Consider the following 27,417-nt stretch of genomic DNA (forward strand, 5'->3'; position numbering starts at 1 on the left):
TGGGTATTTGTCTTCTGTTAGTGGGGATGTTTCATTCTTTTACCTCTAGGGGTACCTTTTTATGACTTGTATGTTTGTGGGTCAGGTCAGACATGGGCAGATAGAGATATGTTAGTTCAAAGACCGTAGTTGGTACCCCTCCACTCTGACCGCACTCATTTTATCCATGTGGACATACTGGTTGGCTTCACTGGTCCCATGGCCATAGCCTAAATCAAAATATTCCTCAGCTTCCATTTCCAGGATTAAATTTCCTTTCCCCCGGATCTACCTATCATGCAAAAGCAATCACAGTGATCTGTAAGTATTTTTGAAGCAGACTCTTTTCTACATCAGTTTCTACATGAACATATAATTCAACAAGTTTCTGAAACCATCTTAAAGCATATTCCATCTTCACTGACTGATTCCTTCTCGGGCCTCTTTATTAGATAAGTCATTTCAAGAGTTGGTCTACAGAATCGTAAAAGATTTGAGAGATTCCAGCTCAGAGTGGTCAAGAAAAAGAACACATTATTGGACGTTTTTCATATGTCTCTAGCACAGAGGCTTGCCTTATTTATAAATGAAAGCTTATTAGAATTAGCCCAGCTTTTATGGCACAGTCCAGAATCTTATACTACCAACTTCTAGGAAATTTGAAAAACAAAGTATCAAGTCCCTTCAGCAAGCTTTGAATATTTCTATACATATCCTACTCCAGGGTATCCATTTAGTTGTGACTGCAGCACAAAAGAAGTTTAAATATCAGTCATTTAGAGCTACTCCAAAAGATAAGGTAGTGAGAAGATTCTACTTTTTAGGAAAGAAGAGCTATTCGTCAGCTAGTGTTCAACTTTACATAGTGCGTTATTAGGCCTTTCTGTCACATTATGATCATCTTTCTTGGAGCTAAGTCGCTGAATTGGTAAACTTCCATCAGACCTGAGAGAGGCATTTAAATCTTTTCTACATAGTCAATTAATAGCTAAAAGATCTCCCTACAAGTTTCCATTAATGCTGCTTATATCAAGAGCAGCACCTGTTACTACACAGAGTGCGTCATGGCTCCAGTTTTCTGGGTTGTCAAAGGAGGTTCAAAATATGCTGGAAGACCTCCCGTCTGGAGGGATCTGGTCAGCCCTAAAAATGAGCTATTACATACATTGAAATGCTCATTACACTTTATGGTCAATTAGGCATCTACACTTCACAATTCAAGAAAAAAGCAGGCTCAATGTTATACTCAACTGAGACAGCCTGTCATTACTTTTATTTATTTGTTTTATTTTTTGATCATCCTTATCAGAGAATATCAGGTTTTTCTTTAATAATAATAATAATAATAATAATAATAATGATAAAATACATGGGAGGATACCTTCATTAACTTCAAATGCTGCTGCTAAGGCTAGCTCTAACAAGTCATTTGATGTATATATCAAGAGCTGCTAAACAATCTTGAAAGATTTTTCCCTTCCCTACATCTTTTTGGGACCATTTGCATTATTTCCAGAAAACATGGGACAATATCACCAGCAACAGATGAGTATTGAAAATAATTCAAATAGGTTACTCTAGTCAATTCTAAGGCATTCCCATCCGTTTTCAGAGCCCCCTCTCATGAGAATCTTCTTCAACCAGAGGCGCAGTCACTCTTGACTTTTGGTGCTATTACACCCAATATCTGGGAAAAGGGTTTTATTCCAGATATTTTCTAGTCCTCAAAAAATTGGTAGGCTGGCATCTAACATGGGACTTGAAAAATGTGAATTTCTTCATTTCCCAGTTCAAATTTCTGATGGTAACTCTGCCCTCCGTACTTCCTTTCATAGATCTTCTAGATTGCAGCTCTTGGTCTATAAGACACATTTCCATCCATCCAGCGCACAGGAAATACTTACATTTTGTAGTGAGCCATGCACATTACTATTACAGAGTGCTGCCTTTTGAGTCGTTGATGGCCCCAAGAACTTTCACAAAATGTCTGGCTGTGGTAGTGTCACATCTCAGAAAGAAAAATGTTGGTATACCCCTATCTCAAGAATTGATTGGTGAATGGATAGTCTCTAGGAGAGGTGATAAACAGCATTTGTTACCTCATATATCTGTTCTCCAGACTGAGATTGAGAATGAATATGTAATCTCAACATAAAAGATAGAATTTATTGGGCCTCAGTGCTCAAGCCACCGTAGAATATTGTCATAAACCAGATTCAGGAACACAATAGAGTTAATTAATCAACTTAATAAAAAGCCATGTGCTACAGCAAGGACACGTGTCTCCAGCTTTTAGGTCATAAGGCTTCATGTACACTTATGACCTCATTCACCAGACTGCATTTTCATTGTGGTCAGAGATGTTTATGGATTGTCTATTGCCCTGCTGTTCACAAGATAGATATGGGGTACACATCTCTTAAGCAGTCCTTCCATGGAATTGGTGTATCCAGGACAACATAACTCTAATTGCCATTCATCTTCCAGGCCTACACAACATGGTGGCAGGTAGACCATCTAAATAGGCCTTTTTTTTCCTCAGAATCATGAATGATTCATAAATAATTCAGTCATCAAGTTCATTTTCAATCAGATGTGCTTGCCACTGAACAGAACAAGAAATAAAAAGTATTTTGTTCCAGGGAGGGACAGAGTCTGAATTCTCAAAGAGATGCCTTCATAATCCCTTGGACTCAAGGCCTGTTGTATGCTTGTCTCCCAATTCCTCTGATCCTGTGTGTGTTAAGGAATTCAAATAGGAGAAGGCCTCAGTCATACTAATAGCCCTGAATTGGCCCAGGCAATACTAGTTCGCAGAAATTAGAAATTCTCAGTATTGCCTTTTTCTTACCCCTACCATCAGACTTAATTACTCATGATGGAAAACGTTTATCCAGATTTGTTGTCACTACACCTCGTGACATGGAAACTGTCTGGCTAACAGACATGGAAAAGATTTGTTCTGGTGCTATATATGCGAACATATTGATTCAGAGCAAAAAGCAGTCGGTGAGGATAAATTATACTGCAAAATGGAAGCGTTCTCATATCTCTGAATATCTGTTATCCTTATAAACCTCTGGTTTTGTTGCTAAGATTGTATGTTCATTTGGCTGCTATCTCAGCACATCCTCCACCAATTCAAGACTATTCAGTTTTTTTCTCATACTTAAAGGTTTGTGAAAGGTCTTTCGAGAATTTTTTCCTTCAATAAGGCAATCTCCTTCATCTTGGAATCATAATGTGGTACTTACCAGCCTGATGGAACCTCCGTTGGAGCCATCAGTTTCATGCTTGTTACTCCATTTGTCTATGAAGACGACATTCCTCATTGCAATTCCATCAGCACCCAGGGTCTCTGAATTGCAAGCTGTCATGGCATTTTTCACATTGAAAGTTGTAATCCATCTCCTTCCTAAATTTCTTCCCAAAGTAATCTCTGATTTTCTTTTAAATCAGTCCATTCATTTATGTTTTTCCCAAGCCTCATTTATTCAATGGTGAGGCTGCATTACATACTCTACATATTAATGATTTGAGATGTCAGATAGCCAGCTCAATTGGAATTATTTAATCAGAGATCATTAGTCAAAGAGTAATATAGCACTATACAGAAGACAAAGATAAAGTATATTTTATCTTCTGTAAATGAAGACAGAGCAGCTTGTTTCTCTTCTGTAACTGGTGGAATGATGGCAGCTTCTTATTCACTCCCAAACTAACTTTCTTTCATAAGATGTGAAACAAAGAAATGTCTTTGTGAGGAGGGAAAAGTTACTTTCCTCCAAACCAGTGGTTCTCAACCAGGGTTATGCACAGGTCTTCCATAGGGTATATCAACTCATCTAGATATTTGCCTAGTATTACAACAGGCTACATGAAAAGCACTAGCAAAGTCAGTACAAACTAAAATTTCATACAGACAATTATTTGTTTATACCACTGTATATACTATACACTGAAATGTGAGTACAATATTTATATTTTGATTGATTTATTTTATAATTATATGGTAAAATGAGAAAGTAATCAATTTTTCAGTAATAGTGTGCTGTGACATATTTGCATTTTTGTCTGATTTTGTAAGCAAGTAGTTTCTAAGTGAGGTGAAACTTGGTGTATGGAAAACAAATCACGGTCCTGAAAGGGGTACAGTAGTCGGGAAAGATTGAAAGCCACTGCCCCGAACCATGAGTTCTATTTTTGATATCTCATTACTTATGGAATTTCTTTTGATATCTCATCTTACATGATAGATAAACTAAAGGGATTTCTATTCCAATTATTATTAAGAATTACCTGTTGCAACAGGCCTAATGAGTTTAAAACCTGTTTCAATGGGTCATTTGGTAAATCACAGAAAACATCTGTGATAACAAATACCCATTATCACAGAACATAATTGGATTATAAGAACCCCTTACAAATTAACCAGGCTGGTTTATTGTAACATACTTCTGTAATAAAAGACTATTCTTATTAGTTTCCAAGGGTTCCTTCCTGGACATACGGGGCAATGTTAGTAAGGTAAGGGTAAAAAAATGGAGTAAAAGATTACACATTCTGTTACTGAGTATATATTTCCTTCACCCACTAGGTTTCACCTTTAGTTCAGAGAACTTTTCAGTTTTAATAGGTATAGGGCATTAAATTTATAATTCCACAGCATTGAAAGGAATTTGTTTAACACATAAAAGACCTGTAGAGTTTTTAATATCTAAGTCATTTTATTTGACTAGAACAAAACCATTCAGGTGGACTCTGCTCCATTTATTTCTATTGCCAAGAAATCCAGCGGTCAGGTAGCCTCGACTTGGAGAATCTCTAAATGGCTGTCACACTGCATAAAGGTAATATGTTATGAAATTGCCAATTTAAAACTCCCAGGTCATGTTAGGTCATATTCTATCAGACCACAGACCATTTCTGCAGCATCTCAAGGAAATACATGTAGCTGATTTTCTGTAAGGCTGCTACTTGGAATAATAGCCATAGTTTCACAACTAAGTACTCTTTAATTCAGTTGACCACTTTGGGAGGGCTGCGTTGCAGTCTACTTAGACTTGCAGTACCCTTCTCCATCTATTACATACCATTTGGGAATCTCCAGAAGTGGAACACACATAAATGAGGAAGAAAGAAAAGTTACTTTTGTAACTGGAGTTCTTCAAGAGCAGTATTTCCATGTGTTCACAATCCACCCTCCTTTCCCTGATACTAATAAGTCTAATAGTCTGGATTTGATGGTGGTGCAGGAACTGAGAATCAGTTGGTCATTCCACCCCACCTTGTGCCCTTGAGGGGAAAGGGCTCAAGGTAATCAAGGGAGCAGGGGCAACCAACAGACACTGCTGGCTAAAGCATTCTGTTCTCCAGCACACTGGGCATATGCGCTCAAACTTTACTTTTTTACTTTCCTGGTGCCTAACCAAGACTAGGGACTTGGATGATTTCAGTTAGTGGCTGCTTCAGCCTCACAAAATGGAGATGATTGGCTGGGGAAAACACCAGGAGGGGATAAATGCCTAGACTGAGGGGGCTCAGTCTGATATTCATTAGCAAACTGCAAAATCTATGCATCTTATTAGATCTTAGGCTATGGTGAGGTGATCAAGTAGCAGCTGTAGCCAAAAGTGTACTTTGTGTGCTTAGCTAAGACTCGACCTTTCCTCTCCAGGGCAAACCACCCCCGTTATCTTTTTTTGTCACCTACCAGGTTGTATTATTATAGTGCCCTCTATAAAGTCCTTAATTGTTTGGGACTTGGCTGCCTGACAGCTTGCTGCATTATAGCATATTAGGCATCACAACCAGTGTTGTAAGCCTCTGGAATGCCTGCAACACAACTAGTTTCCATACACAACTTTTTGCCACAGGGCACAGGTATTTACACCACTATTGTATCTTGCAACAGGTTCCTCTGCACCATTGCAGTGCAACTGCAGACAGGAAATGGAAGTATAAGCAGCAGCAGTAGTGCAATCACAGTGATGCTTCGCACCTTTCCCTTTGGTAACTCAGAGTACTGGCTCTGTCATCTTTCAAGGAGGAACTCTGAATAAGAGGATAGCTTATTCTCCTCTGCATTACTTGCTGTATTAATGAGGGATGGTAGTGCCTTCATCAAAGTTGAACTTTTTTTTGTTTTATACAAAAAATACAGAGCATTTTTCCCAGATTTGTAGCAGATAATCAGTGGATAAAGATTTAACTTTCAGGGGTTTTAACTAAGTTTCTTATGTAGTTTGAGTTAAAATGTAATTAAAAATGGAACCTTTAAAATCCCATACTTCAGATTGCTTTTGATAACAAATGGCTTGTTTTTATTACCTTTTACACCTTCCATATCAATGACTCATTTCCAGCTAGGTTCCAGTTAAGTACAGTTATTGATGCTTGTGATATAATGGAGCAGATAGGAGGGAGAATGTCTTCACTGATAATGGCTATAGTTTTCCATAAGTTAACATGAAACTGAAGGTTCCCAATGGGATTGAAGCTATCCATGCCCTCAGTAAAAAAGGTTACTGTTTCACCAGGTGAATTAAAGACAGCTGCTTTTTTCAGCAGTAATGCTCTGTTTGGACTGGTTGGTAGAGATGGTCATGATGCACTTTGCCAGTGAGTTACATGATTATGTGATGTTGAGGGAACTAAGATTTCTAGGCTCTAGTCTCAGACAAATTGTTAAAATGGAGTTAAGGTTGAGAATACATATCACTAATTTAGGGTAAAATATATTACAGGGATTTTGTAATTATCCCACAAACAGGCATTATCAACCTAAGAAATTGGGAGTTAAGATTAAATTTAAAAAAATCCAAATGTTTTAAGATTTGGAAAAGTACATTTAGGGCACCCAAACAACTTTAATTGTCCTGTAAAGCCATACATTTTAAAAAATTAGTGCTAAACTAGAGTTAAGTTATTACATCTGTTCATTGACTTTAATATTTTCCTCTAGTATGACCTTAATTGGACATTGTAAATCTCAGTATTATAATAAGCTATTTGACATCTCCTTGTTAGTAATACAGTTATTACTTTGGAAACTGTTATTCTTAAATTCAGTATCTTTTGGAAGAGAGATTGGTTTGCTTTTTACCTTGTAACTTCATGTTCATGATGCTTTCTTTAGGCAGTGGTGTATTTAAATTAACTATGAGCTAGAAGCTTGTTGGTTATTTTAAAGGTAGGCCCAAAATATTTTAAAGGCAGGCTCAAAATTTAAATTAGTGATTATAAGACACTTTATGTCACTGAAAACAGAGAGTGGTTTTTATGTAAACATCCCCCTGAATTATTTGTAGTTCAAATATTGAAGCATTGTATGCATTATAACCAGAAAGTGAAACTGACTATAAACAAAATTGAAACAGACAGTTCACTGTCTAAAATGAGTGGAAATGTAAAGCATAAACAGTATAAATGGTGGGAGGAGAGGGGAAATAGTTATTTTTAAAAAATCAAATTTAATTCTAAGATATTGGTAACATTTTAGAAAACTTGTTTAAAATTATTTAAACTTGGAAGTGTCTCTTTGAAAACTTGTCTTAATAGATTTTTTTCAGTTAGCATTCAGAAAGAATTAGGCTTATTCACTAAATAGTTAATCAAAAGATTTTTTAGCATGGGACTCTATGTTGAAGTAAACTTATTGCACCCAAAATTAGATTATTTTCATTGTGCCCAGGAACAAATTTCACATCATTGATTACTTCCTAATGAAATACTGCTGACAGTGGATATTTAGTAAGAAAAGTTAACAAAAGAAATTAGCAGAGACCTGTTATATCTCTGAAATAGGCATGCTTTGAAAATGTACTTAACAAAAGTTGTTTATAAAAACAAATACTGAACTTCATGTTTCTGCTGTATTTAATTGGGAAAAGGTTACAGGTATGTTTGTATTAGAGCAACTCTTTGTGGTGCCAAGGTGGCCACTCAAAGCCTTTCTAGATCTCTGCCAAGCATTGTTTGTTCTTTTTCAAGTGCAGGTCCCTATTGGTATTCACTGTGGGTGAGAGCATGTGTTCCACGTACCTGAGTCAGGAAGATTTTTTCAGTAATAATCCGTATTTGTGCCCTAAACCACCACCTCAGGCTCTGAACTGAGGATGTAAGGGGTGGCATAAACTGCCTGCCTCTGGATCTTCCTGGTTAGTGACACTCACAAGAGCTGCCTGTACTGTCTCAGGGAATTACACATACCTTCTAAGTGTGAGAATTGCCATTCTTTCCCCCATGGACTAGACAGTCTTGTGAGTTCCAGCTCTGCAGACACTTACTAGAGCTCTTCATGGTGCCCCAATCTGATCCTGGTTGTTGAGCTCCCCAGCATTACTGGTGTCCCCAAGTAATGCCCTTCCAGCACTGGTGCTCCCTAGCTCAGCACCTTGATCAAATCTGAGGACTTGTCTAAACAGCGACATACATGGAAAAGATGTGGATAAACGACCCCGTAAGAAGCGGGATAAATAGCCTCGTAAGTCCTTGAAGAAAAGGACTGCTTCTCCCCTTCTCTCCTATCCAGTTGGACTCCGTGCCCTGGTAGAGGTGTGTCTGGAGCTCATGAGAGCATGTGTCTGCACTGGCTGTACTGAGAGCAAAGAGAACTCTGAAATTATCTGCATGAGGAGCAGGACTGACCCCTGTACCTCTCACCCATGCATATGCTTACAACTGTTCGTGAACCTGTGGTGTCAGAATGGAGGCCAGACCACCCATCTCAACCCAGCATCCCTCTGTCTGACAGCCTCGGTTTTGGGTGGACAAAGAGCTTAGAGAGATCATGTTCAGAAGAGGTCCAAACCATCTTTAACAGCAAGAAACCTCTACCAGGAAATGTACTGCTGCAAAATGGAAGCAGTTCTTCCTCTGGTGTCATCAGTGTCACTTACTACCTCCAGAGGACTTTGGGATGGCTCTTATCTTGGTACAACCTTCTGTCCTTAAAGACATCTGTTCTATCCATTAATTCCTTGTGAGTACATTTAGCAGCTATTAACTTTCTATCCTCTACTGATGAGCTTCTTGGTTTTCACCCATCCCACAACTGTGAAATTCTTACAGGGTATCATCAGAATCTTCCTTCCAGTATGAAAACCTACGTCTTTCTAGAACCTGATCCTTGGTCTCGCAGCCCACCATTATAACCTGTGGCAGACTCTTTATCTCTCTCTCTCTCTCTCTCTCTTTTTTTTTTTTTTTTAAAAACACTGTCTATGAAAGTGGGCTTCCTAATGGCAGATACCTCTGCCAGGAGAGTGAGAAAGTGAGTGTCCTTGAGATTGCATCACAGGTTCATCCAAGGGTTCCCTCTGAATTTCAGTTAAATCAAGCTTGCCTATTTTCTATCCAAAGCCCCACAATAACAGGAATGTCTACAGAGTTCTAGTCTTACCTCCAAAGGACAAAGTTTCCAAAGGAAAATGGTTTCCATCTCTGAGAAAATGAAAGGAGAAGCAGTCTCTTCACAAAGACTCTGTAAATGGACTTTGGACTTCATCCTCCTTGGATGTGAGCTTATGAAAGCCCCTTCTCCACAGAGTGTCAGGGCCCACCCAACCAGAGCACAAACTACTTCAGTGCCTTCCCTGCAAAAGAAGTCTTCTCAAAAATCTGTGGAGTGACAGCTTGAGGGTCAAGTCACACTTTTACTGGACATTATGCTCTTGCTCAAGCTTCATCCTCAGATGCCTATTTTTGTCCAGCAATCTATGGCATAGTATACATGCTTGCACCCTCCTCCTCCAATGAGTACTGCTTGGGAGTCCACTATAGTGAATATCCATAGGGACCAGCACTCCAAGAAGAAAGTAAGGTTACTTATCTTTTAGTAACTGGAGTTCTCTGGGATGCGTGGTCCCAATTGTTATTCCACGACCCATTTTCCTTCCTCTCTGCTCAGATCCTCTCTTGATTCAGAGTACAGTAGGTACTGAAGAGGGGCTCGAATCAGAGCACAAGGTGGTGTAGCCTGATCAACGGTCCCTGCTACTGAAAAATCTTCTGGTCTCAAGTGTATGCATTGCAAGAATACCTGTTAGGGACCATGCATCTTGAGCTCCAGTTACTGTAAGATAAATAACCTTCCTTTCTGAGAGGCTGCTCACTACTGTGGAGAATATTTATACTGATCATTGTTGCCAGCTCTTTCTTGAGAACGATATAGTTTATTTTGTGACATTCAGTTTCTAATAATTAAAGGAATTAATGCTATATAAATTTGCAGGTAAATTTAAGTTGACAAAATTACAGCAAATAGTATTTATTCTAAAACTCTACTGAAATTAGATAATGTTTGTGTAGAAAAAGCAATGATTTATCTTAATCTGACAGACAACTAAATATTGTATGAATGGTGCATGTTGTTGCATGCTAAAATAAATAAAATCTAAAATACCATAATACATATATGTATTTGTCTTTAAAATAACCATTTAGATCCTACATAGATGGTATAAAGTGTCACTTAATTTACTTTAATGAATTACAAAAATAAGACTTTTAACTTTTAAATACTGATAGCCACAGTTTGGTACCTTGTTAAATCTATATTAACCAGTGGCAAGTGGTTTGTGCTGGCAATTATTTGTTTTTGGTGGCAGGTTCAATAAAGAAAGAATAAACCAGTGAAAAGAGATAGTAGCAGAAGTGGATTGCTAGTCCTCACTTCTCACTCTAAGGAGAATCTTCCATACTGCTCCTTCCTTGCATCTGACCCTAGTGGTGTTGTATTAAAAAGGAACATCAAAGGAGTGCTTTTCTTGTTGGCATGCTACGCCCAGTTTGAGGAGCACTTTTCAAGCAATGCAGCACTTATGGGTAGTTTTAAAACTTACTTGAACTCCAGCATAGGCATGGAGAGCAGAGAAAATACATAAATATACTACTACAGAAACAGCTGTCGACCAACTAATGCTCATGGCTGCTCCTTAACCTGCTTGTGGGCATGAGGCTTCTTTCATATTGGCCTCTAATTAAACATCTGACAAATATTGATGCCTTGTTGATAAGAGATATAGGCATGACTCTAATTAAAATCTTTCCTTTTGGTGATTGAATTGAGCTTTTAAAACAGGTAAGTTGTGCTTTCGGGAGGTTGTTTGCAGTTGGTGCTTAATTTTCATTTCACAAGAAATTCTGATGTTTCAAAATATTTCATTCTGAATCAGAACAAAAATCTGAAATTTTAAAATTTCCCACAAATCAAAAGTTCAGAAAAAATTCACTTCAGCATAGTTTTGATTGAAGCATAGATTTGATTGTTTAGACTTGTATATTATATTTTATATGTGGGTTCATGGAAATGTAAGACTGGGAGGGATCTGGAAAGGTCACTTGTCCTGCTCCTCATCCTGAGGTAGGACCATGGTATATCTAAGCCATTTCAAACATGTATAATATAGAATATAATTTAATATTTTAATACTAAAGTAGAAACTAAATTATTTGAACCAACACTATTAAATGCAGCTTTTGGATCTTTTCCTGTCAATTTTGTTAAAATTGATATGTTCCTACAAAACACTTTTATTTTGATAAAACTGCTTTTTTTCTGAAAAACTGTAGATCAGAAACTTTGACCAACTCAGCTCATTTCAAATTATTTTGCAGCATAGCAAGTGATCCTGGTGCTATAGTAGTTTTTTCTTTCTTTCAGCATTGTAGTATAAGGCAATTAGTACAGTGATCTGGCCTATTAAGAATAAAATGCACTGTAGTACAAGATACATTAGAACTTGTCCAACACTGTTAAATAAACATAAAGGTGTATTAAATTGAAAATATTGAATACTTGTGTATTAAAATAAAACATTGAATTACCTTGGGTTATAAATAGAATTTTAAAAACATTTCTTCTCCACACTAGCTTAAACCTGTTTATATCTAATATACAGAAAGCATCGAAACAATGTGGGACCAAGCAAACCCATTTCTCAGCCCCGAAGAAATATTGTAGGGTGCAGAATACAGCATGGATGGAAAGAAGGGAGTGGACCTGTAACACAATGGAAGGGGACAGTTCTTGATCAGGTTCCTGTAAATCCTTCTCTGTATCTTATTAAATATGATGGATTTGATTGTGTCTATGGACTAGAACTGCACAAAGATGAAAGAGTGTCAGCACTTGAAGTCCTCCCAGACAGAGTTGGTAAGTGCTTTTTTTGATGCATATACACATATATATTGTATGCTGTGGCCAGGATGCTGGATGGAGCTTCTCCATTGCACTTTGTCAAGTCTGTGAACTTTCATTAGTAAATGTTCTTCTTATTTTGGAGTGAGGAGGGAATTTACTCTCTCAAATGAAATCACTTATTTTTATATCACATTGTAGATCAGTAAATGCTTCTGTTAATGTTACTTGAGATTTTGGCATTGAGACACTGAATGCTATAGAAGTTCAGTACTGTAAATTGTCATCTAGTTGGCATGCTTATATATTATATAATAATCTACCTTATTCACATCAAAGATTTATCTCTAACAAGATTGTTTAGTGCTTAGGTTGATATTTCTGTTAAATGTTAATTTGTTTATGCTGAGTGAGAGTTCACATTTTAAAGCTCAATTTCATGAGAATTTTCTTTGCTGTATGGCATATTCTATGTATTAAGTTTTTCTCATATGCAATTCCTGAGAAGTAATAAAAAAATAAAGTGAAAGTTTTAAAAAAATAAAATAATTGAATTAATAATGAGTTTGTTTTCAATAGCGCAGTCTGAATTTTAAATCCTATGGGATGTTTGAAACACTTACTAAAGTTCAGAATTCATGCAAGTTGTCACTGGCTCTCAAACAGGATCAGCTTTTTTATTGGCTGCAAAGAGTTAGCAGTGTTTTAAGAAGAAAAAATTCAGTGACGATAGGAAACTCTAAAGGCTATTTATGATCACACCCCCTATCTTTTGCTATATTTTTATTTTTTAATAAAAAAGATGTGGCATCTGCTCTGTAACCCACAATCAGTTTTCCTTTGTGTTTCTAATTATACTTTTTCCATATGACCTGTGTGGTAATGTATCTTTTGAAGTACTTTTCTGTGCTGCAAGTGCAGTATGAGTTAGGCTTGTCTACACACAAAAATTAATCTGGAATACAATGTGATGTGAGTTTAAAGTGGATTAATCTCCTGATTAGCTCCATGAACTAAGGACACATGGAATTTAATCAGGAATAGCTGTTCTAGAATAACTGCCATTGTAGACAAGCCCTTATTTAATAACCATGGCTAGAATTCTGCATCTTTATAATTTGAATATACCCAGAGAATAAAAATATCCATCAGTTAATTTTTTTGTCAATTTTATTCACAAAAATTTGAATAAAGGCCTTTTAATGATTTCTGTGGAAGAGGTAGTATGCAACTTCTGAGTGGTCCTGAATTTTATGAAATAATGTATATGTATTTCAGCTTCATCTCGAATCAGCGATGCCCACTTGGCAGACACAATGATTGGCAAAGCTGTGGAACATATGTTTGAAACAGAGGATGGCTCAAAAGATGAGTGGAGGGGGATGGTCTTGGCTCGAGCTCCTATTATGAACACATGGTTTTATATTACCTATGAGAAAGATCCTGTCTTGTACATGTATCAGCTCTTAGATGACTATAAAGAAGGTGATCTCCGCATTATGCCTGATTCCAGTAAGTACTCCAATATGTTTTTTTCATCTAAACTACAAAATAGCAGCTCACTTTTTATTAGACGTTGGGTTTAACTTTTTGTTTACTGAAATGAAAGAGCTGACGAACTGCAGAAGATTCATATAGTCTTAATATTAAGGATGACGCCTAAATTATAGCAGTTTGAAACAAAGATAAAAAAGTTATTATAATAGTTTATACTAACACCATCTACTCTTTACATTTGTATAGGTACTCTCCCTCTAAAATAGTGGTTTAGTCATAGCACAATTTTGATAGGAAAGCAAAGTTAGGCTTCTTATTCCTTTTATTTTATCTTTTAACTAAATCATGGAATCATAGAAGATTAGGGTTGGAAGGGACCTCAGGAGGTCATCTAGTCCAACCCCTTTCTCAACACAGGACCAACCCCAACTACATCATCCCAGACAGGACTTTGTCAAGCCACACCTTAAAAACCTTTAAGGATGGAGATTCCACCACCTCCCTAGGTAACCCATTCCAGTGCTTCAGCACCCTCCTAGTGAAAAACTTTTTCCTAATATCCAACCTAGACTTGCCCCACTGCAACTTGAGACCGTTGTTCCTAGTTCTGTTATCTACTACTACTGAGAACAGCATAGTTCCATCCTCCCTGGACCCCCCCTTTCAGATAGTTAAAGGCCGCTATCAACTCCCCCCCTCATTCTTCTCTGCTGTAGGCTAAACAAGCCTCGTTCCCTCAACCTCTCCTCATAAATCAGGTGCTCCACCCCCCTAATCGTTGTTGCCCTCCGCTGGACTCTCTCCAATTTGTCCACATCCTTTCTGTAGTGGTGGGCCCAAAACTGGACACAGTACTCCAAATGTGGTCTCCCCAATGCTGAATAGAGGGGAAAAATCACTTCCCTTGATCTGCTGGCAATGCTTCTACTAATGCAATAGATAAATATATAACAGATAAGAGCTAGAGTGAAACAAGATGAATTCATGAACACTAAATCAACTTTAAAACAAAATAGGTGTGTGGGGGAGGGGGGAAACAAAAGCATTCATTTTAAAATGAAACTATGCAGGTAGGAAAACACTTGAAGTCCTGGACAGTCCATGTATCTGAACCAGACATACAGCAAGCGTAACAAAGGCATTTGGAATTTCTTTTAAAGGATTTTGCACAAACTAGAATCACTGTCACCAAATTAACTACTGATTTTCTTAAATGATCATACCAGGACTTGGGAATTTTGGGTGATAACCCTTAAAGGCTATTTTTTGGTAAATGTGTTTCTGAGGCAATCGAGCAGGGCTTAAATTTCCAATTTCTGATTTTGAGCAAGATGGTGAGGGAAAATGATATGTGCGGGCACATGTGCCATTCAAACAATATAACATACAATGAAATGAACACACACATTGTGGAGTTTTTTTTTTCCTAAATTTCATTTTCAGCTCTGTAACAACCAGTTTGTTTTGCAACTTGGTGTGCTAAAAAAATAAAATAGAGTAGAACTCTTACAGAGATGTTTAAAGACTTGAATGATAGGTCATGAAAAATTACCCATGTCTTAATATTATTCCTTCTTGATAAATTTCACTTTACACTGCCCCCAAACTTTGAGCTTTGTGTGTTGCAGATTTGGTATTGACAATACTGGTTATAGAAGTTATTCAGGGGGAGGCTGGAGGTTTTGACAAATGTTTTTTTTAAATCTGGGAAGGTAGAGGGGTGTGGGTTGGTGGGGAAAGAAGGGATTGTGTGTCTTTGACGTTTTTATATATTTATTCTTTTTATCCAGGAGGCAGTTGAAGTTTTTGGTACTAGGGAAAAGAGGGTTTGCATCTCTTGTCTCCCTCTTGGCCAGCAATAGAGTTTACTTTGTATAAACTTTGAGGGGAAAGAGGTGGTCTCCCTCACTTCACTGTAGCATATTTACCACTGCATCCAACAATGATTATTAAACACATTAATATAAGTTCAGCGTTTCTGCTAAAATGATCCGCAGTGAAACTAATAGTCTGATTTTTTTTCCTTTTCTCCCCCTTGGCTGCTCTGTGGATTTGGTGAGGGGAAGGAGTATCAGATTGGGTACTGAAAGATTTCTCTTCCATTAACTGAAGGAGAGTGCTGAATCTTTAAGAAAGAGCTTTTCTCCCAAATGTGGGTAAATCCATGTTAACAGAAAAAAACAAAAACCAGAGTTTTAAATAGTCTGAATAAAAATCCTATCATACCCCCACGCTCAGTGAATTAAGTTTTGATTACTTGGTTTCTGTGCCGTTTTATTATTATTATTAGATCTTTATGCATTCACAATGTCTTCCCGAGTAGAAAAGATTGAATTGCAAATATAGAAAACAAACAGGAAAATTCCTTTAAAAAAATTTAAGTTTTCAAGAGTGGACCCCTTTAGCCTTCTATCTAGGCAATGGATTGTGATAGATGCTTTGGCTTTAGAATGGGTTTTTCATTTGTTTGTTGGAGTTTTTGATGGGTGAAGCTTTCCATAAACGTTAGAGCTGGAAGCCATTCATTGGGTTCTTAAGTCTCTCTTTATGCAGATATCTAAGAGTGGTGCAGTTATTAGCAGGACAGTATCACAATAGTGTCATTGCACCTGAACAACCAGGAGATACTCATGGGCACAGCCTATGTTGTGACTTAATGGCTCTTTGGAGTGATGTGCTAATTATCAGATCAGTCCAACTTCTCCATCTGGCAGTACAAAGAAACTGGTTTGCAAGCAGAATGAATCACAGATGATAGAAGCAATAGTTGTTTTACCTCTTCCTAAGGAAGTCAATGATACAAGCTCTGTTTCAGAAATGGGGTCATGAATCAATTGATTTGTGTTCTACCAAAAGCAATATAAAATGTCCCTGGTTCTTTTTCTGTTTAAGGGCAGGAAAGGATCCAAGCTCTCTGACAGATAGCTTTTTATTGGACTTGGGCCATTGTTTTGTGTGTCTCTTTCTTTCCCCCCCTCACATCACAAAGATGAGGGGACAAGGCGTACATGCTTTTTGAAGTTAGACTAGGTTCATTAGTTTTGGTACTCTGACCTCCTTGCCTTGATGCTGGTGCCTCTGGTACTTGTCACTGTTTTTCCAGACACTATATCAGAAACAGTCAGTCTTCTCTAGATCTGGGAATCTTTCAACTAGTAGCCTGAATTGTGCTCTTGAGTACAGAAGTTCAGTGTTCGAAGGATGTTTGGAACATAATTTTCAAGTATGATTTTAAAGCTGATAAGATTTTCTGTGTGGGCTTGAAACATAGCACTTAAATTGATAGAGCTTCCATTAAAACCTTTGGAAGAGTGCTTTACCACCTGTCCATAAGACAATCTTTTTCTTTTCTATTACACCTGCAAAGAGAGTAACTCACCTGTAGGCTTTTATGGCTGGCCTTTCTTTACTGTATTCCACAAGGAAAAGGTGATTGTATCCATTCAGACTTTCAAAATGGATGGCGTTTTTGTACACATTTGTATCACTAATCGTTTGTAGTGGAAAGTTAGATAGCTTGGTTTACAATGTTTGGGCTTCTCAATTGTTTTCATAGTGTGAACTATACCAAGTTAATCCCCTACAAATTGGGGTTTGCTGTGGCAATTCTCAAATGAATATATTACCGTGAGACATTTGCCTTTCCTATCCTCCTTTTCCACTTCTTTAGAGCTCTTTTGCAGATTCATTGAATTAATGAATAAACTGGAAGAGGTTGAGAAAATGAACTCCTTCTATAATTTCCAATCTAAACATTTCTATCCGTATCCATAAGGATGCCTTCACATGGCCCCAGTAGGCAATGCTCGTGTAGATTAAAAAGTCAGCTCACAAGTATGTGGAAATGCAAGTGCATTATATTTTATAGAACCAGAGTTATTGATAAGTGAACTCTTTATACAAATATTTCAGTTCTCAGAATAATTTTTTGGAACTATAATTCAGATCACTTGACATTTCTTTAGGATAATTTTACCACCACCTTTGAGTGATTGGTCCCTATTGTATTCTATTGTGGGTTACACATGCCCACTATGTACCTGGAGCCAGAGAATTTGAAAGTAATGTCCGTTGGTCTGTGCATTCACCCTGGCTCTCCTTCTGCCACTTACTGACCCCTCCTGCTGGCTATATTAGGGGCCTTCGGACCAGTACCACCCTGCAGAGTCTATCTGATCTGGTAAGGAGTGACCTCTTACCTCCCCTCTAAGGGAATGCTCCCATCTACCTCTGAATCGAACAGAGGAGGAAGAATACTACACGCCGATTTTGCCAGAACCAGTAAGACTGCCATCACCATGCCCAGATGAAGCGATGACTTCTACATCTTATTTCTCCCCTCCCTCCATACTTCTCCTCTCTACCCACTCCCCTGATGACTTCAGGCAGTTCCAGGACCTTCTCTGCAGAATCCCTGGAGAGCTTCATATTCCCTTTGAAGCAATCCAGGACTCCCAGCAAAAACTCTTGGACATCTTGCACGTCTCTGCACGCAACAAAATAGCTCTCCCTGTCAACGAAGCTGTACTGGAGCCAGCTAGGACAGGGTGATACACCTCTGCTCTTACCTCTAAAAGGGGCGGAGAAGTGTTATGTGCTAGCTAAGGGTGCAGAAATTTTCTTGTCTGACCCAGCTCCCATTTCGTGTTTGGTTCATGCTGCCTCTGAAAAAACCAGACAGGAACATCCCACATCTGCTGCTACGGAAGAGGAGGGTAAACACCTGGATCTACTGGGAAGAAAGTTCTTCTCTTCATCCAGCCTCCAGTTCAGCATAGCCAGTTACCAGGCATTGCTGGCTAAATATGATTTCCTGAACTATGGCAAGTTTGTAAAGTTTACTGACAGCTTTCCATCCTAGGACAGAGCTCATTTCCAAGTTCTGATAGATGAAGGCAAACTCATAGCCAGAACCACCCTCCAATCTGCAGTTGATGCCACTGAGACCTCCTTTAGAGTTATGGCTGCTACTGTTGTCATGGGCAGGGAGTCATGACTCCATGCATTAGGATTCCTTAGGGAGGTCCAGAATACCATCGAGGACCTCCCCTTCGATGAATCATATATCTTCAACCAGAAGATGAATGAATCCCTACATACCTTGAAGGACTCCAAGGCTACCCTCTGATTGCTGAGGATAGACACACTCCCCCAAGGGGAAGTTGCATTGTCCATTGGCCAAATCGAGATACACAGCTCAACAGTTCTTCCATCAAAGGCCCAATAAAACCACTACATAAGAGGCAGAGGGTTCAGAAGTCTCATTTCCCTACATCCTCCACAATAGTCTCAGCATTTCAGTCTCAGCCTCTGGCTCATGTTATTTTTGACAAGAGCTTGAGAGCCACGAAATACTAAAATCAACACCTCCTGATCCCAGCACACCATTCGGGGGTCTTGAGAGGCCAGGATTTACGTCAATATCCTAGAACTCCAGGCAGTATCGAAGGCATGTGAGTCCTTTTTCTATTCATCGATGCTCACCATGTCCTTATATGTCAGAAAACACGACTGTCTTCTACATCAATAAGCAAGGAGAGCGAGATCCACCTCCTTCGTCTGCGGAGGCAGTCAGCCTCTGGAACTGGCTCATCCACAGACATCACCCAGTCAGCAGCCGACCTCCCAGGGAAGCAGAATATGCTTGCAGACTCCTTCAGCAGACATTTTGCAATCAACCATGAGTGGGAGCTTCATGATGCAGTACTCCGCACCGTTTTGAGACTATGGGGGAACCTCAAGTAGGAATCTATTTGCCTCTCAAGCAAACAGTAAATGCATCACCACTCCCAGGGTGATGCCCTGGTTTTTACTTGATCAGAACAGAAAGGAGGCTACTGGAAAATATTGCTTACCTAAATGGAAACATTTCTCATCCTGTACAGAACATAGATGTTCCACTAGAGTCTATGGACATTTCTTTCATCTTAGGCTATGTCCTTATCTTTGAAGATATCAGATTTATTTATCAGTTCCTTACTAGTGCACTTGGCAGCAATCATTGCATACCACTTACCTTCTCAAGGCTGCTCAGGTTTTGCATACCCACTGACCAGTAGATTCCAGGAAGGCTTAGTAAGAACCTTCCCGCCTACTTAGAACCATCCACTTACCTGTGTTCTTCCCGAAACCACATGCTTCCTCAAAAGAACAAAAATTCCACTCCTTCGATGTTTGACAAGCCTTACTTTTCTACCTGCAGAAAACAAAACCAATCAGGAAATCCCTGTGACTATTTTGTCTCTGTAGCAGCAAGAATCAGAGGGTAGGCCATCTCCACCTAGAGATTCTCCAAATGGATATCTGGCTGCATTCTACTGTCAGCTCTCAAAACCCTATCTCTTCCCCCTAGGGCTAAAAGCTCCTTCCACCAGAGCGTAAGCAACAACTGTAGCATCTCTTCAGGGGAGTACCCTCCTGAATATTTGTAAATCAGCCATGTGGAGTTCCATTCACACATTGGCAAGGCATTATGCCCTGGACAGGACTCTTCTGCTGATGCCTCTTTTGGGACATTGGTACTTTGCTCAGCACTACCATCCACATTCTGACAACCTCCTCCTGTTTAGATATTGCTTGTTGATCACGCACAGTGGGCTACAATAGGGACCATCACTTGACTAGGAAGGAAGTGACTTGTAACTGGAGGTTCTTCAAAATGTGTGGTCCCTATCTGTATTCCACTACCCACCCTCATTCCTCTCTGATTCAAATTTTATCTGATTTGTGGTAGAAAAGGAACTGAAAAGGTAATCAGTCCGCCCCATCCTTTATCCCTTCAGTCAGAGGCACAAGGTGAGCCATGGCACATGCACTGACCAACAGACACTTCCTTCAAATTCTCTGGCTCCAGGAGCATTCTGTGCACGAGTAACCCACAGTGAAATACGGATAGGGACCACACATCTTGAAAAACTTCCTCATTTGTTACTTTGCTTTGTGACTGAGTAGGAGTTAATAGATGTAGTAAGTTTATGAAGCTAGTATAGGATTTCAGTTTCTTAAAATTCTGGTTGCAGTGTTACTTAACTTCTTTTTTTTTTTTTTTTTTTTACTGTAATTGTAAACTGTGGAATTGGTGAATTGTTTATCTGAATAGACTACACCTTATAAAATGTTCTTCTCAAAATTTGTAATTTTTCTTTTAAACCCCACCACTCAATTGTGATATTTTTATACGTTTTGAAGACATCTTTCCAGTTGTTATGTGAACTGAAAATCCCTAAACTCCTAACGAAGCACATCATATTTTTGTGTTGCAGATGATTCGCCTCCAGCAGAACGGGAACCAGGTGAAGTTGTGGACAGCCTGGTAGGCAAACAAGTGGAATATGCCAAAGAAGATGGCTCAAAAAGGACTGGCATGGTCATTCATCAAGTTGAAGCCAAACCTTCTGTCTATTTCATCAAGTTTGATGATGATTTCCATATTTATGTCTACGATTTGGTGAAAACATCCTAGACGTCATCGTGAACTTTTGCCAAACTTGTGGAACTATTAAATGTAAAATTTGTAGACACAAAGACTTGACTGCTTTCCAGTTTAATGAAAGCTTAAATGTCCCTGCGAACCCACAATCTCTGCCAGCAAAACTGTTCTGTTCTGAATAATACAAACAAATTTGTGTGAACATGACACATTTTGTGTAAGGGAACTCCTTTTCTTAAAGGAAGTCACTATTTTTGGGGAGAGGGAGTTAAAGTAAACAGCTGCAAATTCAAGCTGTGTAAAGTTGATCTAGTATTGTAATCATTAATCTAAAATTTTTTTCATAGACTAACTTTTTCTTCAACCTCGCACTCGCCTGTTCAACTGCCACATGCAAGTGTAGTTTGATATTTTCGATATTGCCTTCTTATGTAACATTAAATTTAATTTCTTGGCTACTGGCAGTCCTTGTTTTCAGGGTTGGGGCTGAGGTGATTTCAAAAAAATTAAATGGTTTGTGCCAGTGTTAAGGAGTGCCTAACCCAAGTAACATCAGTCTACTGTGTTTCTACACCTTATTTCAAAGTAGCTTTTTAAGAAATAGCAGTACATGGGAATATTTGTGCATCTTAGTAGTCATAAGACAGTACAACATCAAGTGTTTGACTTGCATCTTTCAGTGAAAAGACTTTAAACTATAAAAGGTTTAATCATCTATATCAACTGTTCATTAGAAAATGCAGGTTAATGGCCCATATTTACAGGTTTGTAGGAAACAGTAAAACTGCGCACGACAAGGCTGCCTTCAATTCTAAATGTTGTATTTTTGTTATACACACTTCTTAATAAACCCAAGTGCTTGGTGCCACAACAGTCATAATATTATATGTTACTTCAGAAAGATCTTTAGACTACACATTGGCAATCAGTAGTCTCTCATTTATTATCAGAACTAGCAACCTTGAGTGTGGACTTAAAAGCCTAACAGTAGATTATCTGTTACATGTAAAGACAAAAACCTCCTGAAAGAACAGTCCTCCTAAATTAAAGACTTATTTTAGAGAAGGAGAAGCATTTATTGCCTTCTGCTCAGTCTGCTTCATTCCTTTTATTTTATTTTTTTTAATTTTTAAATTTTTTTTGGCCCAAGAAAACATCGTTCTTAGCTCTTCTTTCTGCAAGTGTCCAGACAAATCATCTACGGCTTAAACCTGTTGTCGCCTTTTGTGGTGTACGTTGTACTCGCTTTGAGGTATGCTGTTATGTGAATTTCATACAATGAACACTAGAGTTCTGCATGCCAGTGGTGTACTAACTAATGAAAGCTATAGGCAGCCTCAGTGGTTCAGTCATCTGCATTAGATTGTGGATGTAAATAGCAGCCCACAGCAGCAGAATCCTTTCACAGTTTTTGGTCTTGCCAAGGTAGTTGTAAACCAAGGTAGTTTTTTAACTATGGCAGTTTTTAAAAGTAATCAATTGCAAAAATGGTCAATTCAGCAACAAAATTGTCATGTCACATAAGGTAGAGCTTTGCAAGTTTAAAAGCACTGCTTCACAGAAGTCTAGTATGTGAAGCCAGTTATCACCGTTGAGGGGAGGATTACCCAGATACCCAACCATATACAGTTAGAAGGCTTAAAAAAAAGAGGTGCTGGTAATCAGGTCATCTGGGCCTCAGATCTCTACTATGGATGTTCTTGACATTGAAGATTCAGTGGTTTAAGCCCCTTTCTATCCATTTTTTGCCTAATTTAATATTTTAGCCTTAAGGCTTGTGCCTCATTATGCTGTTGAATGATAACAAATACTCACCGTATAAATACAGTACCTTAATTCTTTGTCCATTGCTACTATTGCATTATGTCCAGTATTTCATCATGGGCAACCAAAGGCAGGCTATTGTCTTTCAGTGAATAGCTTCTCAATGCAGTCCTTAAGTACTAAGTACCTGAATCATTAATGTTACTTGTGTTTTTGAACAAAGTGAGCAGATTTGCAACACAGTGTTTTCATCCTGCAGATCTGTTATGTGTTTTCTATTGACTCTTAAGAGTCCTGCATGTAAATCTCAAAGCTGAGCCTGGCTCCATGAGCCCAAGTTAATATTTGTGGCACAAGAATGAGTGAGTGTATTGATTATACACAGGATACGTGCATAACGTAGTACAGTGAATTTGGGGCTATACATCTGAGGAATACAAGGTTTGTTTTGAAATATTTGAGGTTTAGGTCTACTGAAACATTTTTACCATTAAAGGCTTGCATTTGTGGGTTTTCTGCAAGTCAATTTAATATACCACATAATCTGCCAGAGTATAATCTGTAAACTTTTATGGCTTTTTAAGTGTCCCCCATTGTCTCTTGTTTTTTTTCCCCTTTTTATTTTTTTATTTTTTTTTTGGCAGCTTAAACCGCCTTTTTTGAGGTTTGAGACTAGTTCTGCTCCCTGCCCTTCTGCTTTGGGCTTTGTTTTAGGCTCATGTTTCAGATCTGCATGCAGTGCTTGCGTTACCCTGGTAACTAAATGTTGGTTCCTTGTTTTAGGGGTTCAACATTACTTTCCAAAATTATCATGAGGCTTGTGACAGCACAAGCCAGGATCTGTGTATAAAAGTTATTGGCCTTTCTCATTTACCTGCTGTAGTGTTGTTGTATATTGTGTGTGTGCGTGTGCGTGTGTGTATGATGTCAGGCTGCCATGTAAAATTTTAAAAAGAATAAAAAAATTTAAATGCAGACCATCCTTTTTTGCATGCTTAGAAGGTAGAATGTTCAATGTAACAAACTAAAGTTGCATGTTAAAATGTTTAGGTTTTTTGTTTTTTGTTTTGTTTTATTTTGTGTTCAGTTTTTGTGAATTTGCTTATTGTGCTGTTTTAATGGTTGTTAGTAGGACTAAATGCACCGGTGAGGCGAGCATAGTGCCAACGGAAGGTAATTTTCCAGTTGTATGTGTCATACAGCATTTGAAGGGACCATGTATTCTGTTCAGTATTAATCACAGTTGAACCTAAAACACTACACTTTTTCTTTTTTTTCTTTTGCGTGCCAAACCCTAAATTAAGCTGGAGTAGAATACATAAAGACCTAAATACATTGGGGAAAACCCTTTTAAACTTCATAAATTGCAATACCTAAAAGCCGCCTTAAATTGATTCATTTTAAAACTGAAGGTTTCTCTGAGGACAGAAGCAATTACAATCAATTCAGGGAAGAAGAATTATAGCTAAAACAGTTTCTGGTTCCTTGAAAATGCTGTGCTTTTTGTATTTTACATCATTAGTGCAATTTGGATGGTTCTTGGTATGTGTATAGTTCAGAGGTCTTCGTGTTCACATTTTAAAATTAGGTAATGACTTCATCTTTAGAGCTTGGTTTCATTATTTTTATTTTATTTTGAACAATGTAGACAGTTCCCTGTTCTCTGCATTTAGAAGTATAAACACTTTAAATCTGTTACTTAATTCTGTAAGTAATTTTTATAATTATGATGTAACTCTATCCTTAAAACATTTAAAATAAACCCTTTATGTGCAACTTATGACTGTAAATTTTGTTCTCATGAGCAAAATGTAGTGATGTGTTCTAAAACTGTGAAGAAGCAGTTTCTTCAGTTTTATAATTAAAAAAGGACTTATTATTTTAACATTGAGCCATTTATGTTGGTATAATTGCCATTTGAAATATCGTTGCTTGTTAAAACAAATCTTTATGCTCTTTTGCCAAGTAGGTATGAATGTTGATAAGATGGCGTTTAAAGTAGATGAAATTTGATTGAGGCAAAGCTTAAATTTACTTTATCAAAAAGCAACAAAAATAATTTATGTAAGGGAATTCTGCGCACATGTGAACAAGCCTGTAAATTAATGTATTTTCAGTGTACATTATAGTTTGTACTCTTAAAAGCAGTGGTTCAGAAATTGTAAACTCCAGAAGCATTTGTCAATATGCAGATATTTACTTCCATGCCTGCTTTGAATCAACATTTATAATTTAAATAAAATAAAACTTGGATTTTTATTTGATTCACCAAAAAAAAAAAAGGGGGGGGACATTAAAATTGGAGATTTGAAACTGCTTCAGTTATAGGGATAATATGTTTCACCTCAGAGCTTTATGAAGATGGGTAAGTATTATTCCCACTATATATGTGAAAACACGCATTTTAAAAAAAAATAGGGATGCCTAAAGGTAAGCTCCTAAAGCCATCTTTAAACATCTAAAATAAATGGTCTGTCTTTCAAATGTGCTGAGCGCACGGGAACTCCCATTGAAGTCAGTTAAAGGTATTGGGTACTCACTGCTTTGGGTATCCAAATATGTGACTTGATTTCTCAAAAGGATGAACTTTTGGTACCAAGCTGAGAAAATCTTAATTAAGTGGCCAGGCTGTGGTCACAGAGCAAATCAGCTGCAGCACTGGGAATAGAACCCAAATCTCCTGACTCCCAGTCCTGTGTTCTATTGACTGGATTATGCTGCATGAGAAACAAGTCTGAGTGAAAGTTACTTTAAGTAATTGATTTATTTTAATGTTTACTAACTGTTCCATTGCAACCAGTTCAAACCCATGGATTATATTTACACTCAGGCAGCCATTCAGTCACAGGACTAAAACACAGTATTTTTGATGTTTTATCCCTTTTTACCACATTTAACCAACTGTTTAATTGCTTCCATAGTGGATAGTCAGGAGCTCCTGGTGGGTTGCATATCTTCCCGCCTCTCTCCCCACCCGCCCCACACACTTCCCCATAAATGTTAACCCTCTTCATGGTACTAGTTCCCTTCAACCATCCATACACAACTGATTAATTGACTTTTTGTGGGGAGAGAATTACTGAAGAAGGCAGACGTTAATTCATTTGAAAGCGATATATGTGAAGCTAGCACAATGTTTAATGTGTAAACATTAAAGACAGATATCACAACCCTAAACAGTCATTGTAGTGTGCAGGGCTCTAGATTCTCTGGCGGCACAAGCTACAACTCTATTTAACTGTAGCTAAAGGGTTTTTTTTGACCTCTTGTGGATGGAAAGATAGCCTTCCATGTATAAACTGGCTATAAATTGATGCAATGTTGTCATCATGTGTCTGCAAACATTCTAAAACAGTTTCTTAGAAAGGAATAATTTGTTCCTTTAGCTCTGAGGTGTTTACTCTGAAGCCTAATAGCCATTTAAATAGCATCCTTGTTAACAGTTACATTTACTGATTACTTCAGCAGAAACATCAGGTAATCCATTGTTGCTTGATGGAGGGTGAATATTTGCAAGACATAAATTGGATTGGCTGGCTCTTACATTTTGTACTGTTCCCCGCCTTCCCACTTTCCTCTGGCTTCTCTCTAATTTGAGGAATAATTAATCATTTGGGGTTGAGGAAATCACAAGTGAATTTTTTCATTCTCCTGTATTCTTCAACTGTATCTAACAGATGTGAGTGATGGTGATTCTTCAATCTCGCTAGGCATAGCATACTGCCAATTCTATTTGTTTTCCTTGCTGATGCTGATAACTGCAGTTTGATTTGGATGACTAAAGAGAGGGGACAGGAATCATTCTTAACATCCCATTTTATATTTGTAAAGAGTTGTCTTCCCTGTGTTACTTTTTTTCAAACTGACATTGCCAGTCCTGTAAGCTTTCTCCAGACTCCTTTCTCATCATTTTATTAGTGTTGTTGCTCTCCTGAATTCCCATTAATTTCTCTTCCAAATTTGGAGTGTAAAAACAATCCAAATATCATACACTGTAATTAAGTCACTAACCTAGTGCCAAAATAAGCTTGTGTCTAGTTAATATCTCCCATTCCATTTTGATGTAATTGATTATTCTTCCCTACCATGTGAAATTTTGATATGTTTTTCTAATATCATTTTATCGATTTCAATCCATTGCTCTGGTTTAAAGATTTTAGATCCTATTCTACAAGACAGTTTCTCACAGATAAACAAATGCACAGACGCATAGATTAAAATTTGGCATACTCTCCAGTCTATCCATCAAGTCGTTAATTATTGTTGAGACCTGATCCCCCTGCAAGACTGCAATGAACATCTCCACCCAATTTGACACTAATCATTACTCAGGCATTTTTTACATCCAAACTTAAATTGGTTTCATTTCAAATCAGTCTAGTTAAACAAGTGAAAAACCTCTGTGTGGATACTTAGGCCTTGTCTACACTATAAAGATAAGTCAACCTATGTTAGGTCGACTTGCAGCCACCACGTTAATTACCCCAGTGGCTGATGCCCACACTGCCCTCCTTGAGTCAGTGTTGTGCGTCCTCACCAGGAGCACTTCCACTGACCGAAGAGAGGCAGTGTGGGGGGGCTCAGCTGCCAGCCAGGAGCCCAGCTG

General features: G+C 38.0%; 1 protein-coding gene across 3 annotated transcripts in view; it reads left to right on the plus strand.

Annotated features, from left to right (window-relative positions):
* The window catches only part of SPIN1 (spindlin 1), a 92,374-nt gene extending 67,787 nt beyond the window's left edge, over positions 1-24,587 (plus strand). For all 3 annotated transcript variants that reach the window (XM_067568594.1, XM_067568597.1, XM_067568595.1), the window contains 3 exons: positions 11,883-12,136; positions 13,400-13,633; positions 20,881-24,587. In XM_067568594.1, coding sequence (XP_067424695.1) covers positions 11,883-12,136; positions 13,400-13,633; positions 20,881-21,080 — 688 coding nt within the window. In that variant the 3' untranslated portion in view covers positions 21,081-24,587. The remainder of the gene's footprint in view (positions 1-11,882; positions 12,137-13,399; positions 13,634-20,880) is intronic.
* Positions 24,588-27,417: the final 2,830 nt, after the last annotated feature.

This window comes from Emydura macquarii, unplaced genomic scaffold (genome assembly GCF_026122565.2).
Source record: "Emydura macquarii macquarii isolate MOO-44397 ecotype Brisbane River unplaced genomic scaffold, CSIRO-AGI_Emac_v2 contig_2897, whole genome shotgun sequence".
NCBI lineage: Eukaryota > Metazoa > Chordata > Testudines > Chelidae > Emydura > Emydura macquarii.